Source organism: Narcine bancroftii, chromosome 2 (genome assembly GCF_036971445.1).
Source record: "Narcine bancroftii isolate sNarBan1 chromosome 2, sNarBan1.hap1, whole genome shotgun sequence".
NCBI lineage: Eukaryota > Metazoa > Chordata > Chondrichthyes > Torpediniformes > Narcinidae > Narcine > Narcine bancroftii.
This window is the reverse complement of record NC_091470.1, coordinates 320,415,396-320,435,479: the sequence shown is the minus strand read 5'-3', so window position 1 is coordinate 320,435,479 and position 20,084 is coordinate 320,415,396. Positions and strand designations below refer to the sequence as shown.

Sequence of the window (20,084 nt, the reverse complement as noted above, 5' to 3'; positions counted from 1 at the left end):
TTGTGCCTGTCTAATGGATCTTAAATATCTGCTTCCCCCTTTCAGTAATACATTCCAGGTGTGCACCACTTTCTCTGAGAGGCATTGTTTTATTTAAATTTACATTTTGTAGAAGAGTAAACTGAAGACATAGCTCTTTTTTTTTCTAGAAGGATGTTCTTTATTAACATTCCAGTCTAAAAGATGTAAATGTAAACAATTTAAAAACGACTGATATTTTGATAGATCCAAGTCAAGTACCCAGGTACCACATGGAATCAGAACAATTTCTCACGTTCTAATACTCAGATGCAAAATCAAAATTTTCTATGCAAATTTACATTGCAAATTTGGCACCTTTGCCTAGAAATTCATTCCTGATTGATAGCAGTGTTAGTGTGCAACACTCTGCTTCTGAAATTCATCCAAGTGGAAAAAAATGGCAAAGATAAAGTACAGAACATTGATCATACAGGTTCAGGGATGAATGCCCAAACATTTTTAGGCCTGATTCTAGCATAAAATACATACATTCACATTGGAGAAATAAACCTCTGAAGCTAAAATGGCTCCATAATTTTGTTTTAATCTCCTTTAGAGCAAAACTTCCAAGTTTAATTGCAATCTGGGCAAAGGTAAAATGATGCTCAGATCTTCACTAGCCACAACGGGACAAGATCTGAACTCGTATTGAATTATCAATTTGATTTTGTCACAACACCAAACTGAAAAAAAATCTGACTGGGTGCTTCCTTGCAAATTAGTTGGTGCCAGTACAATCTTCTTATCATCAACAAGATATAGCTTACTGTGGATTTTAGGAAGGGAAAACCAGGGGACAATGTACTAATCTGCATTGATGGGGTGGTGGTGAAAAGGATCAGTTCTTTCAAGTTCCTCAGAGTTTACATATTAGAGGATGGGTCCTGAAGCCAGCATGTCAAAGCAACTGTGAAGTGGCACATCAATGCCTCTATTAAGTCTGAAAAATTTTACATGTTGTTGAATACTTCCACAGGTGCACTGTGACTGTTGCTTCACAGATTGATTGGTAATTCAGGTACCCAGGAATGTAGAAAGTAACAATCACAGTCAAGTCTATCATGGGCTCCAACCTCCCATCACTTGAAGACATCCATAGGAGATCATAAAGGACCCCCATCACCCTGGTTACAAACCCCTTTTCTCTGCTACCTTTAGAAGAAGGTACAGAGGTCTCAAGTCCTACACCTTTCAGTTCAAGAGCAGTCCCTACCCCAATACCTTTCATGCTCTTGAACCTCCCTTACTACCCGAATCATAAACATGTCCAAAACCACACAATGACCCACCTGCATCAATGAGTTACATCATTTACTGAACTTTCTGTTGTGCACAAACAGTAACTAAAGATATTTATCTTTTATATTTATCTCTTTGTATACTGGGCTATTTTAATGTATACTATTATTTACTTTTACAAAAAGTACCAGTTTAGCCACAGCAACAAAACATGTCAGAACGAGTAATTCTTGTGTGAATGACAAACTCATCATCATAGTTATCAGCGTTGAGACCAGCTTTAATTTCACCTCCTCCTGGTGCCTTTGTGGGATCAACATTTAGATCCTTGGAGTAAAGGTCCAGAACATTGGTTGTCAGTCCAGACAATTATTCATGAAGTGATTTACACCCATTCATGCATATCTTATTATTCTCAGATGTCATCTTGCTTATATTCTTTGCAATAAGGAATTTTTACAGGAATATATAATCAATGATAAAGAATCTTAGATAAGATTACATTTATCTGTAAAACAGATAGTCGCAGAATATCTAATTTATTGCACCTTTTCCCACTGGCTGGTTCAAGAATGTTTCATGCAAAAAACGGAATCTTGCACCATATTTACTTTGCACATTGAGCACATCGATGGGCACACAACAGATTCCTGCATTTCTCCACATTTTGGAATATGTAATCTGGGAGCCCTTGGCCCACACCAGTTCACATTGTCTCAAATTATTGGAAAAAGCAAGGCCACGCACATTTCAAAATCAGACATATTAAAAATAAGTTGTTCAAATATTTTTAAAATTGGAAAAGATGTCTGTGAAATCTTCTCCTGTAGTATTCCTCGAATGTTTGCATTTGTGTCAATAATGGGAATTAAAAGAGATACTTAATTTGGAGTTATAGCTATAGCCAAAATCCATTTTTCATTATTCTGCAATCCAATATGGATGTGATAATTTGCTTTTTAAGAAAGCATGGTAACAAGACAAAATATACAGAGCAAGACATAATCCATTCTTCATTGACCCTTTGTCCCAATTTACTGATGATGTATTTTGATTTTTTTTTGGATCATGCCAAAAGAGTCCACAAAGAATCATAAAGCATGTAGATATAGCACCTAATAGCCTGAATACTCACGTCTGAGCTTGGAAGCAAAGAGGGCACAGAACTGGTTGATACTTGGAGGGGAGACTGCCTTGGAACACCAGGTGCTGTAGGTTTCTCTGAGGGACACTGGACAAAGTGATGACTCTCTGGCTGCCTTACGGTAATCAGAATGTAACATACATGAAATTCTTTAACTTTTAAGTGTAGTATTACGTGACAATAATGGAACTTTTACCCAAACCACAAATAAGAACTGCTAAACAGTTCAAAAATGTATAGCTTACATAAAATTTCAGTGAAAAGTTCTTTCACTATTAATCAGTGTATGTGCCCATTTACTTTCATAGCTTCAGTTAACACAGAATATTTTTAAAAATCTCCGATTTAAAATTAACAACAAACTATAAATCCAGTTTTACTTGTGAAAGAAAGTTTAAATTGTCACATTTTTTTGGCAAGGTAACAGGTATTCGCAATTTTATTCCTGACAAGACTGGCTCTAAATTTTAAGCCAGGCTTTCCCAACCTACAAATAATACTGAGTCTATCAGTCCCCCTTAATGTCTTTCAAACTTTGTACATTAATCTGCTAAATGCCTACAACCCTGGTATTTGTACTGATGACTCTCTGGGGTTGTTGTGGGTTATGTGGGATACAAATACATAGGCGATCAAAATATTTAAAAAGACAGCATTAGGTTGTTGCCGTCTTCAAATTTTGGTCAGGAATTGGGAACTCTTTCATATGATTTATGTGTACTATGAAGCTACTTAAACTTAATTATACACTTACTCAGTAATAAATTTTGTGCTCACAGTTGGTGCATTTCTTGAGGTGATATCGAGGCGATCATTACCAGAAGGTGCAATTCTCGAGAAACTCATTCAAGTTTTGAATAATAAGTTCAGCTGCCTTGACAAAGTAGAACAAGGCAGCAAAAAGACCACGTTGGTATGGAAGTGCAAATCAACTAAAAATCCATAGTTTCTGAATCCCTGTTGTCCTCTTCAAATGATGCATCACTCTGTTTCAATGGGATAATTTCTGGAATGTCAACACAAGGTAATTGTCCATTTGAATCTTTTAGTCTTTGATAGGAATAATCACTGTGGAATCCAGGGCAAAAACATCTTTGGTAAAACTGGAAAAGGTTTCCTACTGTACTCAGTAACAATAAGATGAGAAGAACGAGTGATACGATCAGCCAAGTTTTCCTATTCAAGATAGAAAAAGAGAACATGGTTGGCATTACTATTATATTTTCCATATTGTTCACAAACCTGGTAACATTTATCTACTCCAATGCAAAAATAGGCCATTTTCAAACAAAACTTTTGTTTTAATGTGCTTTCAAACAGCAAAGAAAAAAAAAATTGTTGAAATAAAGACCTTCATACCAGCTGTACCTTTCAATACAAAGAGGGCAGTTCTAACCCATGGTGTCATTTCTAATTTCCTTCTTAATTTCTGTAACCCTTGATTTCCCAACAGTTTAACAACAACTTTCTCTATTGAACTAGTCTACAGAATTCTCAGGACAGAGAAATATAAATGCAGGTTTCATAAGAAATTTTTCCATTCTCTTATCCTGAGACCATGCCAGATGCTCCCACCACAGAAACATCCTTACAAGATCAACCTTGTAAAAAGCCATTTTGAACTCTTCAATGAGATCGTACCTCATTTTACTAAACTCTGGAATATACAGACTCAATCTTATCTTACAAGATAATCCTCTCTTAACAATGAAACAACTGCCAATTCAAACTATTTTACAGGAAAGAATTTTTTTTTTGAAAATCCAAAATATTAACTATCTTTTGAATGAGATCATCAAGAGGAGCTCTTTGCAGCCTTATGCATGACAATAATTACTAGAGTAAATTAAGGCTTCTGTAGTGATTTGATGAAGATGCTGAAATGAAACTAAGATGTTTGGCTAAATGAGTGAGGGACTGAACTTGTCTTAACTGCTTTCAAAATGCAAATGTGTAGACAAGTAATAGAATTAGATATAATGTGGAGGCCAGGTTGTTGGGTGTATTTAAGGCAGAGATTGATGGGTTCTTGATTAGCCAGGGCATTTAAAGGTTATGGCGAGAAGGCCGGCCAGTGGTGCCTAGTGGGAAAATGGATCAGCTCATGAGTAAATGGTGGGGAAGACTGGATGAGCTGAATAGCCTATTTCTGCTCCTATGTCTAATGGTCTACTCCTATAGAGTTGGAGGCTTAACTTTGAAGTTTTAATTAATATAATCTATTAATCTTACAAGCAAACAACAATAATCGTATTAAGAGCTTTGATCTAGCAAACCATGTTGAAGCTTTGGACTTGGCTAAATGTTCAGTAGCATATTTTTGTGGAGGTCTCAAATATGATAAGAACATATACTTCTCAGTATGCACATTTCTCAGCAACTTTTATGCTCAAATAAATTATTCTTAAATTATTCCAAGAAATCCAAGACTCTCATTTGTTCAAAACAATAATATTTGTATGGATAAAATACTTGTCCTGCATGTTTTATTTGTATGAGTGTACTGTCTGTTAGTGCATCGACACATTTTGCACCAAAGAATGGAGAACACTGTTTCATTGGGTTGTATTTGTCCAATCTTCAATGACTTCATCACTAACATCGAAGTACTCGCGCTGGCAGAGTCCGCAAGCATCGAATCCACGCTGCTGAAGACGCAACTGCGCTGGGTGGGTCACGTCTCCAGAATGGAGGACCATCGCCTTCCCAAGATCGTGTTCTATGGCGAGCTCTCCACTGGCCACCGAGACAGAGGTGCACCAAAGAAGAGGTACAAGGACTGCTTAAAGAAATCTCTTGGTGCCTGCCACATTGACCAGCACCAGTGGGCTGATCTCGCCTCCAACCGTGCATCTTGGCCTCAGTTCGGCGGGCAGCAACCTCCTTTGAAGAAGACCGCAGAGCCCACCTCACTGACAAAAGACGAAAAACCCAACACCCAACCCACCAATTTTCCCTTGCAACCGCTGCAACCGTGCCTGCCTGTCTCCCATCAGACTTGTCAGTCACCAACGAGCCTGCAGAAGACGTGGACATACCCCTCCATAAATCTTCGTCCGCGAAGCCAAGCCAAAGAAGAAAAGAAATTTGTCCAATCAGATGATGATAAATTTGACTTTTTTTTAATATACCTTTTAAATTTAGAAATGCAGCACGGGGTAACAGATCCTTTTTTCCCATGAAGCCGTGCTGCCCAAATACCCCAATTAACCTACAATTCCCCCCCCCCACCATACATTTTGAAGGGTGGGTGGAAACAGGAGGAAACCCAAGCAGACAAGGGAGAATGTACAAATTCCTTACGGACAGTGCAGGATTCGTACCTGATTCGCTGGCATTTGGTAGCCAGTGTTCCATTTCAGACCAAAAAAGTGTTATTTGACCATAAACAAGCTAAATTGGTTAGAACTACCCTTATATCTCGCTCAGTGGACAACTTCTGGTGGCGTGTTTGTAGGAAGAATTGCTTCAATTTCTAGAATACATACCTTCTCCTCTTTAAAAGATTAAAGTTTTGAAAATTAAAAAAAGAAATTTAACCAAATATTAAGATAAATGTAGTTATAGATGTTGTTAGGGGTGAATATAAATAAATAATTGCACACAAAACAGTAAAATAAATTGTACAAACTCTTTGAATAAATGGGAATCTTCTTCACAGCCATGTTGTTTTTTCCATATTTTAGACATCTGTGACATTACACACCGAGACACTGTAATAAAAAAGCAAACAACATCTTGTATGTTTAACTTAATTTTCAATGTATAAATTATTAACACAAGATACGACCATGGTTCCATGTATTATTATGGATGAAGTATGGTCACTCTTGTAAAGTGCTCTGGAAAGTTTTAAGAAAGTGGAAGGTACTATTTCCCACATTACTATCAAACAAATAACCATCATAGACATGAAAACTTAAGTTAATGTGGTCAGAATAGAAATGAACATAGTATTTTCCACCATAAGTTCTATTTATACAATTTCCTATAATCAGAATAAAGGTCTAAAACTATGTCAATAAAATCTTTAAAATGCTCCTGAATGACAAAGCATTTCCAGTTTCTTTTTATTTTTTTAAAATTTTTTATTTTTCACACCATAAGTCACATTAGCCATGATATACACTATTTCTTTTTCACACATATACAGTGACTTTTTCTCCCCCCCCCCCCTCCTCCCAAGCCACCCCCCTCTCATCCATTTTAGGTATACAATCTAGGTTGCATTAAGCCAGTCAGACAATGTTGTCATTCAACAAAAATACACCAGAAATTCTACTGAGTCCATTCTTTTCTTTCCTTCTCCTTCCATCAACTTAGGTAATGTTTGTCACCGGTAGGTTTTCGCTATGGTATTTAATGTAAGGCTCCTATACTTGTTCGAATATTTCAATATTATTTCTTAACCTATATGTTATTTTTTCTAATGGAATACATTTATTCATTTAAATTTAGTAGTTTCTTCCTTTTAATTTGGTTATGTATTCCATTAATATTTAAAGTCATATAGTTCAGCGTAGCCTTTTTATATTTTGTTTATCTTCTCTTTCCGTTTTTCCATCATTACCTTTCCTCCTTTTCCATTTCTGTTTTCTTATTTTCAACTCTTTATAAGACAACATTCCTACAACATCCAACATTTTCTTTATTCTCCTATTTCTATCTTATTTATCCCCAATCTCGAAGGCTTTAGCTAAAAATCAATAAAAATAACTACTTTCCCCCTCCCCCCACCTAAAGTTCCTCCAGGATAGAGGCAACGCCATAAAATTAGAATTAGCAAGTTACATGTTGGCTTGCACACACAAAAAAGGCCATTAAAGCTCCAAACCCACCATCCTTCCCATTCTTCTCCCTTCTTCTCTGCCCACAGATTTTATTGATCACCTACACTCTAGGGACAATTTACAGTGGCCAATAAGCCTACCCACTTTCCTTGTGACGTGGGAAGAACCCAAAGCAGAGGAAACCCACGTGGTCACAGAGAGAATGTGCAAGTCCAACACACACAGCACCCGTGGTCAGGATTGAGTACCAATGCTTGAACACAGTCAGGATTGATCCCAGATCATTGGTGCTATGAGGCAGCATCTTTACCAACTGTGTTATCGTGCCCTGAATTGTCTTATGTGGTAGAAGAATTACAGAATATAAATATTTCAGATATAGTACAATTAGAGCAACACGAGCATAAAAATATCTGAATTGTATAGCCAGTAAATAAAAGCAATATTTTGATACTGGCATGACATTTTGAATGTAATCTCATTTGCTTCCTTTATACTTATCTTGTTCCTCACTTTTCACCTAATGTAAACACTCAATAACTGCCGGGTACTGCCAACAGACGATGAGCTCAGGTAGTTTTACAGTATTGACAAGTCATGGCAACAGGAGCTTGACAATAACATTAAATATTAAACTTCATTACAAAGGTGAATGCACCCATGGACAGAGAAAAACAAAGCTAACATTTTGATGACATGAAGTAATAACTGTTTCTCTCTGACCTGCTGAGTATTTCCAGCATTTTCTGGTTTTTTTTTTATTTCCCATTTCCAGCATCTACTGTATTTTGGCTTTGGATCCATTAATTTGTTGTAATGTCCCATGATAAAATATTTTAGTTTAGGTTTTTGCACCTTTTCCCTCACCAAATTATTGCTAATTTAGAAAATACAGCACAGCAAACAGGCTTTTCGGCCCACATACCTGTAATCACAAGACAAAGGAACAGAAGTAGGCCAATCGGCCCATCAAGTCTGCTCCACAACTCCACCCTGAGCTCAACCATTCTAACATCTAATTCCCACTTTTTTCTTCCATGTCCTCCCTTTTGCTTTTATTTTAGCCTTAACTTCTCTTGTTCACCACATTTCTGCCATTATCCCATTCAAAATTTTCTTTGTTCTTGAAATGTATATATCCTGCACTTTCTTCATTTCTCGTAGAAATATCCAATTCTGCTCTGCCGTCCCTCCATCTAGCTTACTTTTTCGGTCAACTTGGGCCAGTTTCTCTCTCATACCACTGTAATTTCTTTTGATCCACTGAAATATTGAAAAACCGGATATTTGCTATTCCTTTTCAAATTTGAAACTAAACCCAATCATATTATGATCACTACTTCCTCAGAGTTCCATTGCCTTTAATTCCCTAATCATCTCAGGTTCATTACACATTCACCAAATCCAAAACTGCTGATCCCCTGGTGGGCTTATCAACAAGCTGCCTGAAAAAGCCATCCCTTTGGCATTCTACAAACTCTCTCTCCTGAGACACAGATCCTTCCTGCCTTTTCCATTACCCTTTCATGTTAAAATCCCCCATAATTATTTTGACATTTTCCTTCTGACACTTAAAAAAAAATTTACAGCTGTAACTTGTAGACCACCTCTCCACTGCTGTTTGGGGGCCTGTTATATAACTGCTATTACGTTCTTTTACCTTGGGCCATTTCTTAACTCAAAGATTCTACCACTTCTAACCCCATGTCCCTTCTTTCTAGGGATTTAATATCATTGCTCACCATTAGAGCCACACCAGCCTATCTTTCCTATACATTGTGTACCCTTGGACATTCAGCTCCCAATCACATTAATCATTAAGCCATGTCTCAGTGATATCCCACAGAATCTAAATGAAACTAAAAATATTGCAGAGGGGAGTATTTATGCAACAATATTTCATTTATAACTTGCTTAAATTGCTGGAACAATTTGAACATGGGTTTAAACTATAATTCAAAAATTATATTTCTCAGAATTCCAACAAATTAACTTCTTAACAAAGTCATCCAATAAAAAAAGACTTGAAAGAAAATACAATTAGCATAAAATGAGATGCAGGCCATCCAGATTAAGAAAAGGAAGTTGGAGACAATGGAAATTAGAGTAAATGAACACTCACCATTTGTACAATTGGTTCCCATCCACTCAGCATCACAAAGACATCCATCTGCATGATAAACAGCTAAACTAATTAGTGGTAGAACAAAGCAACACTGTTTAAAACTTGAAATTGTAAAATCAAGATGGCAAATTAGAACTATTACTCACTTTTGATTCCATAACAAAGACCTATAATCCAAAAGTGATCGATATAGATGATGTTCATGATGTAAACTCTCTCACTTCATCCTACATATTCCTCATCCCCACTCTCCGAGCATTCTCATGGTGAAGAAGCAGGTTTGAAAAGGGCACCGAAATACCACAGAACGAGTGGTCACCTATTTTAAGCTCTATCAGAGAATCTTACAGGTAAAGGGTGGTGGCAGAGCATACCAGAAGAAAATAGATGGGAATTCTAAGCTTAGATTTTCAGCCATCATGAAATTCTAATTGATGAGAAGCTCAACTTTCATTTATGTAACCCCTGCAGCATTTTTGAATGTGAACATTTTAAAAAAATACAAAATCACTTTTATGTTTATTATGCAATTTTTTGATGAAAATTGGGTAAGAAACTGAAGCCCTTTCATAAAGCAAAAAAATCCGAATGTAAAGGCGGAGATTCTCTGCCCTCATGTCGGAATGTTTCCCAACCAACTCCAAGACACTGACTCTAATCCCTCTCCGAGGTAGTGTCAGCGGCAGTATATAATAAACATAAATGTGAAGATTTTGGATTTTTAAAAAAAATGTTCACATTCAAAAATGCTGCAGGGGTTACATGAATGAAAGTTGAGCTTCTCATCAATTAGAATTTCATGATGGCTGAAAATCTAAGCTTAGAATTTCCATCTATTTTCTTCTGGTATGCTCTGCCACCACCCTTTACCTGTAAGATTCTCTGATAGAGCTTAAAATAGGTGACCACTTGTTCTGTGGTATTTCGGTGCCCTTTTCAAACCTGCTTCCTCACCATGAGAACACTCGGAGAGTGGGGATGAGGAAAATATAGGATGAAGTGAGAGAGTTTACATCATGAACATCATCTATATTGATCACTTTTGGATTATAGGTCTTTGTTATGGAATCAAAAGTGAGTCATAGTTCTAATTTGCCATACATCGTGAATGTATTGCCACTGCAAGAGCTGGATAGGGGCGGACTGATGACATCACGAAGATGCTGTCAGCCCGTGACCCATCTCACTTCTCTCTTTTTCCACTCACTCACCCCTCTCCCTCTATGACCCACTCAGGGAAGGAGTAGCCGGTGGGGGCTGTCAGGGCAGGGGGGGGCTGTCAGGGCAGGGGGGGGCTGTCAGGGCAGGGGGGGGCTGTCAGGGCAGGGGGGGGCTGTCAGGGCAGGGGGGGGCTGTCAGGGCAGGGGGGGGCTGTCAGGGCAGGGGGGGGCTGTCAGGGCAGGGGGGGGGCTGTCAGGGCAGGGGGGGGCTGTCAGGGCAGGGGGGGCTGTCAGGGCAGGGGGGGCTGTCAGGGCAGGGGGGGGCTGTCAGGGCAGGGGGGGGCTGTCAGGGCAGGGGGGGGCTGTCAGGGCAGGGGGGGCTGTCAGGGCAGGGGGGGGCTGTCAGGGCAGGGGGGGGCTGTCAGGGCAGGGGGGGGCTGTCAGGGCAGGGGGGGGCTGTCAGGGCAGGGGGGGGCTGTCAGGGCAGGGGGGGGCTGTCAGGGCAGGGGGGGCTGTCAGGGCAGGGGGGGCTGTCAGGGCAGGGGGGCGCTGTCAGGGCAGGGGGGGCTGTCAGGGCAGGGGGGGGCTGTCAGGGCAGGGGGGGGCTGTCAGGGCAGGGGGGGGCTGTCAGGGCAGGGGGGGGCTGTCAGGGCAGGGGGGGGCTGTCAGGGCAGGGGGGGGCTGTCAGGGCAGGGGGGGGCTGTCAGGGCAGGGGGGGGCTGTCAGGGCAGGGGGGGGCAGTCAGGGCAGGGGGGGGCAGTCAGGGCAGGGGGGGGCTGTCAGGGCAGGGGGGGGCTGTCAGGGCAGGGGGGGGCTGTCAGGGCAGGGGGGGGCTGTCAGGGCAGGGGGGGGCTGTCAGGGCAGGGGGGGGCTGTCAGGGCAGGGGGGGGCTGTCAGGGCAGGGGGGGGCTGTCAGGGCAGGGGGGGGCTGTCAGGGCAGGGGGGGGCTGTCAGGGCAGGGGGGGGCTGTCAGGGCAGGGGGGGGCTGTCAGGGCAGGGGGGGCTGTCAGGGCAGGGGGGGGCTGTCAGGGCAGGGGGGGGCTGTCAGGGCAGGGGGGGGCTGTCAGGGCAGGGGGGGCTGTCAGGGCAGGGGGGGGCTGTCAGGGCAGGGGGGGGCTGTCAGGGCAGGGGGGGGCTGTCAGGGCAGGGGGGGCTGTCAGGGCAGGGGGGGGCTGTCAGGGCAGGGGGGGGCTGTCAGGGCAGGGGGGGGCTGTCAGGGCAGGGGGGGGCTGTCAGGGCAGGGGGGGGCTGTCAGGGCAGGGGGGGGCTGTCAGGGCAGGGGGGGCTGTCAGGGCAGGGGGGGCTGTCAGGGCAGGGGGGGCTGTCAGGGCAGGGGGGGGCTGTCAGGGCAGGGGGGGGCTGTCAGGGCAGGGGGGGGCTGTCAGGGCAGGGGGGGGCTGTCAGGGCAGGGGGGGGCTGTCAGGGCAGGGGGGGGCTGTCAGGGCAGGGGGGGGCTGTCAGGGCAGGGGGGGGCTGTCAGGGCAGGGGGGGGCTGTCAGGGCAGGGGGGGGCTGTCAGGGCAGGGGGGGCTGTCAGGGCAGGGGGGGGCTGTCAGGGCAGGGGGGGCTGTCAGGGCAGGGGGGGGCTGTCAGGGCAGGGGGGGCTGTCAGGGCAGGGGGGGGCTGTCAGGGCAGGGGGGGGCTGTCAGGGCAGGGGGGGGCTGTCAGGGCAGGGGGGGGCTGTCAGGGCAGGGGGGGGCTGTCAGGGCAGGGGGGGGCTGTCAGGGCAGGGGGGGCTGTCAGGGCAGGGGGGGCTGTCAGGGCAGGGGGGGCTGTCAGGGCAGGGGGGGGCTGTCAGGGCAGGGGGGGCTGTCAGGGCAGGGGGGGGCTGTCAGGGCAGGGGGGGGCTGTCAGGGCAGGGGGGGGCTGTCAGGGCAGGGGGGGGCTGTCAGGGCAGGGGGGGCTGTCAGGGCAGGGGGGGCTGTCAGGGCAGGGGGGGCTGTCAGGGCAGGGGGGGCTGTCAGGGCAGGGGGGGCTGTCAGGGCAGGGGGGCTGTCAGGGCAGGGGGGGCTGTCAGGGCAGGGGGGGCTGTCAGGGCAGGGGGGGCTGTCAGGGCAGGGGGGGGCTGTCAGGGCAGGGGGGGCTGTCAGGGCAGGGGGGGCTGTCAGGGCAGGGGGGGCTGTCAGGGCAGGGGGGGCTGTCAGGGCAGGGGGGGCTGTCAGGGCAGGGGGGGCTGTCAGGGCAGGGGGGGCTGTCAGGGCAGGGGGGGCTGTCAGGGCAGGGGGGGCTGTCAGGGCAGGGGGGGCTGTCAGGGCAGGGGGGGCTGTCAGGGCAGGGGGGGCTGTCAGGGCAGGGGGGGCTGTCAGGGCAGGGGGGGCTGTCAGGGCAGGGGGGGCTGTCAGGGCAGGGGGGGCTGTCAGGGCAGGGGGTGCTGTCAGGGCAGGGGGGGCTGTCAGGGCAGGGGGGGCTGTCAGGGCAGGGGGGGCTGTCAGGGCAGGGGGGGGCTGTCAGGGCAGGGGGGGGCTGTCAGGGCAGGGGGGGGCTGTCAGGGCAGGGGGGGGCTGTCAGGGCAGGGGGGGGCTGTCAGGGCAGGGGGGGCTGTCAGGGCAGGGGGGGCTGTCAGGGCAGGGGGGGCTGTCAGGGCAGGGGGGGCTGTCAGGGCAGGGGGGGCTGTCAGGGCAGGGGGGGCTGTCAGGGCAGGGGGGGCTGTCAGGGCAGGGGGGGCTGTCAGGGCAGGGGGGGCTGTCAGGGCAGGGGGGGCTGTCAGGGCAGGGGGGGCTGTCAGGGCAGGGGGGGCTGTCAGGGCAGGGGGGGCTGTCAGGGCAGGGGGGGCTGTCAGGGCAGGGGGGGGCTGTCAGGGCAGGGGGGGGCTGTCAGGGCAGGGGGGGCTGTCAGGGCAGGGGGGGCTGTCAGGGCAGGGGGGGCTGTCAGGGCAGGGGGGGGCTGTCAGGGCAGGGGGGGGCTGTCAGGGCAGGGGGGGGCTGTCAGGGCAGGGGGGGCTGTCAGGGCAGGGGGGGGCTGTCAGGGCAGGGGGGGGCTGTCAGGGCAGGGGGGGGCTGTCAGGGCAGGGGGGGGCTGTCAGGGCAGGGGGGGGCTGTCAGGGCAGGGGGGGGCTGTCAGGGCAGGGGGGGGCTGTCAGGGCAGGGGGGGGCTGTCAGGGCAGGGGGGGGCTGTCAGGGCAGGGGGGGGGCTGTCAGGGCAGGGGGGGGGCTGTCAGGGCAGGGGGGGGCTGTCAGGGCAGGGGGGGGCTGTCAGGGCAGGGGGGGCTGTCAGGGCAGGGGGGGGCTGTCAGGGCAGGGGGGGGCTGTCAGGGCAGGGGGGGGCTGTCAGGGCAGGGGGGGGCTGTCAGGGCAGGGGGGGGCTGTCAGGGCAGGGGGGGGCTGTCAGGGCAGGGGGAGGCTGTCAGGGCAGGGGGAGGCTGTCAGGGCAGGGGGGGCTGTCAGGGCAGGGGGGGGCTGTCAGGGCAGGGGGGGCTGTCAGGGCAGGGGGGGCTGTCAGGGCAGGGGGGGCTGTCAGGGCAGGGGGGGGCTGTCAGGGCAGGGGGGGGCTGTCAGGGCAGGGGGGGGGCTGTCAGGGCAGGGGGGGGCTGTCAGGGCAGGGGGGGGCTGTCAGGGCAGGGGGGGGCTGTCAGGGCAGGGGGGGGCTGTCAGGGCAGGGGGGGGCTGTCAGGGCAGGGGGGGGCTGTCAGGGCAGGGGGGGGCTGTCAGGGCAGGGGGGGGCTGTCAGGGCAGGGGGGGCTGTCAGGGCAGGGGGGGGCTGTCAGGGCAGGGGGGGGCTGTCAGGGCAGGGGGGGGCTGTCAGGGCAGGGGGGGGCTGTCAGGGCAGGGGGGGGCTGTCAGGGCAGGGGGGGGCTGTCAGGGCAGGGGGGGGCTGTCAGGGCAGGGGGGGGCTGTCAGGGCAGGGGGGGGGGGCTATCAGGGCAGTGGGGGCCGGGCCATCAGGAGACAACCGGGATGGGGTGTGACAGTCCCACTGGTTGCTCTGGCCTCTGGCATCTCACCAGGCCGCTTTAGCCTTCAGGGCCACTCATCGGCCTCAGCGGTTCAATACACGGCACAGCAATGGCCGTCTACCCGACCCATAATACCTCACTCAGCTAGAACGGCCTGGGTAAAGCAGAGCAGTTCAAGCTGCATTGGGGATTATGGGTAACAAAGTCAGCCCTTGCTCAGCATGTATGGACCAGTAGCCACGCCTCTTGAACATTGCAACAATGCCCCAGCTGCATCCAGGCTGAAAGGGGACATCAGAGTTTTACTGGGCTTGCATGAAAAGGTAAGAAATACCTTCACATTTCACTTTTAGCAAGCCTCCATGTGCAGGCTGACTGAAAAGGCATTACAGCTACATTTTTACACACATTCTTAAGGAATCTGGATTGAGATTTGTTCATGAGGATTTCATTTTCACAGTTGCTTATCACAATCAATGTGTGAAATGCAATCCCCCTTCGGTATTCTAGTTAACATAACTACTTTTATTAGTAAGAGAACAAGAACTAAAACAGAAACCTCAATTGTTCCAAACAAAGTTAAAATTTCACCTTGGCTGCCAACTCTTAACTCAAAATACCTAATTGAATTAGCTTAAATTTATATTTTAATTTCATTTGGAAAACAATTGACATTCACCCTCAGAGAAGATTCCATGGGCAGTACAGTTTAATGGTCCAAAATTAAGTAGATTACATGCTACTCCAGACCAAAAACCTTTGCAGTAACAATCTCCAAGTAAACAGTCTCCACGCCCACTGTAGTTTTCAGGTACATGTTCAGGTTCATGAACACACAAAATTGTGGAGACAGGCCGAGGACAGCGCCACATGGGGTTAGCTAAACTGTTAAAAGAAAAAGAAAGATTTCAGACTGAAACAGCGACCTTAATAAAGTGACAGAAACCAGGATTTGGGTTGCAGTTTAATGTAGTTATTCACAAATTAATTCGATGAAAACAATATTGAATCAACAGTCTTCAATTTAGAAACAACTACCAGTAAGTAGCTTCATCAAAATTAAAATGGGTATCAAGTAATTTATAATACAAAAACGTATAAAAAATTGGTGTAAAGTTGAACAATCCTTTTCAAATGGCAGATAATCATTTGATTTACACCTATTTTGGTAGGTTTAGCTAAAGTAATCATGGCCATTATGCAATTCAGATTTGCATGGATAAGTTGACAACTTCCTATCCCTCTTCTAATTAATTGCATCCCTAGTCTTTCAATTAGTCTAAAAGATAAGTTTCTGGGTCATTAAGCAATACGTTGAGTAACAAACTCAAATTTGGATCCAACCTCTTTTCACTGACTTGAATAACATACAATTTGATATTTGATACATCAAATACTCCTCTAATCATGAACATATCAAACATTATTCCCAACCACTGTACATCTTGTGTTCCCTCACTCATGGGAATTTGGATATTCTCCTTCTTTACTTGGGCACAGGTGGAGAATAATAACACTGGACAGCAAAACTTTTGCTTCCTGAACACTTTTGGGTGGATTTTATGGCTATTGATCACGAAAATCACTTAAAAAATTTCCTATGATGCACCGTGTTTTAGATATAACCTATTTTTGTAATTTCTTGTCATATTTTAAGTAAACTTCAAGTAGACAAAACCATGAAGTGCAGCATGTTATTGAAAATTCATTTTCTACATTCACACTTGGACTTCTTCCCTGCTAATCTTGGTGCAGTTAGTGACGAACATGGTGAAAGGTTTCACCAGGTCAGTGCAACCATGGAAAGGTGGTATCAAGGCAAGTGGAATCAATCAATACTCGTGATTATTGTTCAACACTGACACAAGAGGCATTAGATGCTGAGTGCAAACAAAAATCAGTGGCAAAACATTTTTAGGTCAGTGGAATTAATGCAATGTGTCAGCATCATGATGCAATTAAACATGGTAAATTCAATGAAAGTTAATTTTGTGTTTCTCAGACTTCCAATGTGATACAACAAATCTGAAATTATCTGTATTCATCTTGAAGTTGTTTATCATAATTCCCCCATTTTTGTTCCGGTAGCAAGCCTTTTGAAAAAAATGTTGCCAGTGTAATGTGGTTTTTTGGGATTATTGCACACTCGGTCCACAACTGGACCTTGGTTTTCATATACTCCCAGAAAAACTTTAAGTACTTGATGTCTTCTCGCTCTTAATATGAGCTTACTCCCATGAGTTGTTGAGCCTGTTACATGCTTTTCCCTGAAAATATTTAGGATATCCTTGAAGTGTTCATTCTGTGCTTCTTCAAACTGTTGTGACAGTACTCAAAGTATAGTGTCAGAGTAGCTGATCCTCCTCCATCCAAATTAATGGCATTAAAAACATTGCAACTTTGAATGGCTAATAATTCACAATTTTTTTTTAAACAAGGATAGCAAATTGATACAGTAAGCCCATCAGATTGGTTGAACATGATCAGGCCCTCAGTTTTGGGAATGTTGACCTGGGGAAGGAAGCTGACATGACTGCCAACCTTGAAGTTCTCCATGGTTCTCTGGTGAGACTTCCACCTGTCCCTTTTACCTTTTTGATAATTTCTCTTCCACTTTCAATCTCTGGTCAGATGTTGACCAAAACTTGCTTCCAAAGCACATCTCCTTTCTTTGCATGTCTCTGGTTCCAACTTATTTAATATGAATGATGAGCACCTGTAATTAGTATGGATCAACGAGATGCTATGTTCTTAGGCAGTTCGTCCAATCAACTCTGTCGCCTTTATCTTCAGATCTGTTTACCCGAAGGTGTTGAATGAATGGCTTGGAGGCACCAAGACATGCTTGATGGAAAGCATTCTGCATGACCAACTCACGACCAAGGAATTTTCATGATTAATTCCATTCCTCTTATAATGACAAATGTTCCCATTGCTTACATTAAGATTCTGACATGATTGTTTTATTACAACTATTGATGCTCAGATATATTGATATATCTGACAATACAATGTATTATGTAATGGTAATACATTTTTGTTTTGCTTGCAAGGCCATCCTCATTAATTTTCAATGGCATGGATAAAACCGCCTTTGAAAGAGAGTTGTTCCTCTTCTTGATATAGTCTTCTCAAATCTTGCTCTTGTATAATCAATCTTAATTCAAACTAAATTAAATGGAAAGTTCATTTACAGCTATCAAAATGCAAAAATGAATTAGATCTGAATTTATGTGGAGGGACCCATGAAGTCACGATGTCTTGAATGTATTTAAACAAGACAATGCTCTTTATAAGAAAACAAATAATTGCCAGAAGTGGACCATTTTTCTTGACTTTACTTGATTGGGATGGAATGGACACCCCCCCACCCCTCCCTCAGTTGAAGGATAGATGAGGAAGGCAGGATGGCAAGATATACAGGTCCACACTATAACTGCACTCTTATGAAATTTAAATATGGTTGCCAAATTTTTAGAAAAATTTTATATTTTTTCCAAGGGAACACAGCTCTGCATTTCTGTATTCCAGTGCGCAATGCCCAAGTGAGTCAGATTTTCAGGTAACCACTATACACTTTCTGGCCAGTGCCAATGTGATCATTACAAACTGGATTTGCACTCCACATTATTCTAACCCAATGGTTCTCCCCTTTTTCTTTCCACTCACATACCACTTTAAGTATTCCCTATACCATTGATGCTCTGTGATTAGTAAGGGATTGCTTAAGGTGGAATGTGGGTGGAAAGAGAAAGTTTGAAAACCACTGTTTTAATTGACTCATAACGTGCACAGTTTCCTAACTCCAAAGGAAATGGGCCAATGACAATTTTTCTCAAGCAAAATATCTCAGTAAAAATTTTTCTGGTACAATATGGCCATTAAAAAAAAATTTAAATGGATGTTAAAAAAAAAATCAAGGGTTATGAGCTGAAAGGAAAGGAAGGGTTAGAACAATGGTTCTCAACCTTTTTGTTCCCACTCACATTACACCTTAAACAATCCTTTACTAATCACAGTGTACCGATGGCCTAGGGATTACTTCAAGTAGTATGTGAGTGGGAAGAGAAAGGTTGAGAACCAATAACCCACCACACTGTATGTAAAAAAAAACTATCTGTGACATCTCCCCAAACCTTCTTCCAATAATTTTAAATAGATGTGCCCTGGTATTGGCCATTGATGGCCAGAGAAAAAGTGCAACTGCTCACCCTATCTATACCTGTCATAATCTTTTACATCTGTATTAAGTCACCTCTCATCCTTTTTATCTCCAAAGAGATACACCATAGCTCGCTCAACCATTTCTCAAAAGACACGTTCTCCAATCCAGGCAGCATCCTGGTAAATCTCTTCTTCACCCTGTCCAAAGTTTCCACATCCATCCTATATTAAGGTGACCAGAACTGAACACAATACTCAAATTGAACTGCTGCCCAAGATCCATTTCTGGTGTGATCACAACCATTAACAGCTTCACTTGAGGCTACATTCTTCTTTGGCTTGGCTTCGCGGATGAAGATTTATGGAGGGGTAATGTCCACGTCAGCTGCAGGCTCGTTTGTGGCTGACAAGTCCGATGCGGGACAGGCAGACACAGTTGCAGCGGTTGCAAGGGAAAATTGGTTGGTTGGGGTTGGGTGTTGGGTTTTTCCTCCTTTGTCTTTTGTCCTTTTTTTCCTTTTCCTCCTTTACATTAAACTTCTATAAACCACAACTGTTTCTCCATACATTAGAAATGTATTATGTCAATAAAAAACAATGATTTAAATTTATACATGAAAGGCTTTGCAGACATTCAAAAATAGTGAATTAGAAAGTTAGATTCATAAAATCTAATTTAAAAAAAAACCTCAAAAAACACTTCTAGATTTTCTTGTTGAACCAGTTGTGCATATTTCATGCACAACTATTTGTGCTATGAAAGAAATTGCCCAGTGAATTTTTATGGAAGTCAAATAGAAATAGTACCTTAAAATTAATTATTTCTTTGGTGATAGAAAATTATATATTTACATCCTCCCCAATAAAAGGCTATTTAAATTTTTTTTAAAATCAGAGTTCATAAATTTTAATAATTTCAAGATGTTCCAAACAATTTTTACTTCCTTATGGTCAATTAGTACACAGCTGAATAGGATTTTAGATTATACATACCAGTGATCTGATGGGTAGCTTGCAAGAGATCCATTGAGTACCAGAGTAGCTGATCCACCTCCATCCAAATTAATGGCATTAATAACTCCTTGGCTCTTTAAAAACCTTGCAACATCCCAGAGATTTAGCCTGTAATGCAACTTTGAATGGCTATTAATTCAATCCAAGTTTTGAATGATATTATCAATATTATCAACAGTATAAATTATATCAACATGTAGTATGAATTAGAATTGCATATACCAGCATGTCATGCAAAAAATTTCAAAACTCAGAATAGAAGAGAGATGAGGCCATTTAATCTCTCAGGCCTGCTCCACTATTTAATAATATCTTAGTTGATGTAACTGTTACCTCAATTCTGCACCCTGGTCAATGGGAACTTTTCATTCCATACTCAAGTATCAACCTATTCCAAACAAAACCTCTTTGGATCTTGCACATTTAGTCTCCCCTCGCATTTAAAAAAAAATTAATTTAAAGATACAGCTCATTTAATAACCTAATTTCTGTAATCAGTCTGGAATACATCCTATCAACTGCTTCCAATATATTAA

The 20,084-nt window shown here is 44.8% G+C and overlaps 1 protein-coding gene across 5 annotated transcripts in view; it reads right to left on the bottom strand.

Moving 5' to 3' along the window:
• nagpa (N-acetylglucosamine-1-phosphodiester alpha-N-acetylglucosaminidase) overlaps positions 1-20,084 on the bottom strand; it is a 75,234-nt gene that overhangs the window by 18,141 nt on the left and 37,009 nt on the right. For 3 of the 5 annotated variants that reach the window (XM_069921826.1, XM_069921825.1, XM_069921827.1), the window contains 5 exons: positions 19,528-19,656; positions 15,050-15,255; positions 9,317-9,364; positions 6,036-6,117; positions 137-3,580 (listed from right to left, as the gene is read on the bottom strand). In XM_069921826.1, coding sequence (XP_069777927.1) covers positions 3,337-3,580; positions 6,036-6,117; positions 9,317-9,364; positions 15,050-15,255; positions 19,528-19,656 — 709 coding nt within the window. In that variant the 3' untranslated portion in view covers positions 137-3,336. Of the gene's footprint in view, positions 1-136; positions 3,581-6,035; positions 6,118-9,316; positions 9,365-15,049; positions 15,256-19,527; positions 19,657-20,084 lie in introns of those variants that run through there. The other 2 variants (XR_011352402.1, XR_011352403.1) reach the window with 2 other exon arrangements.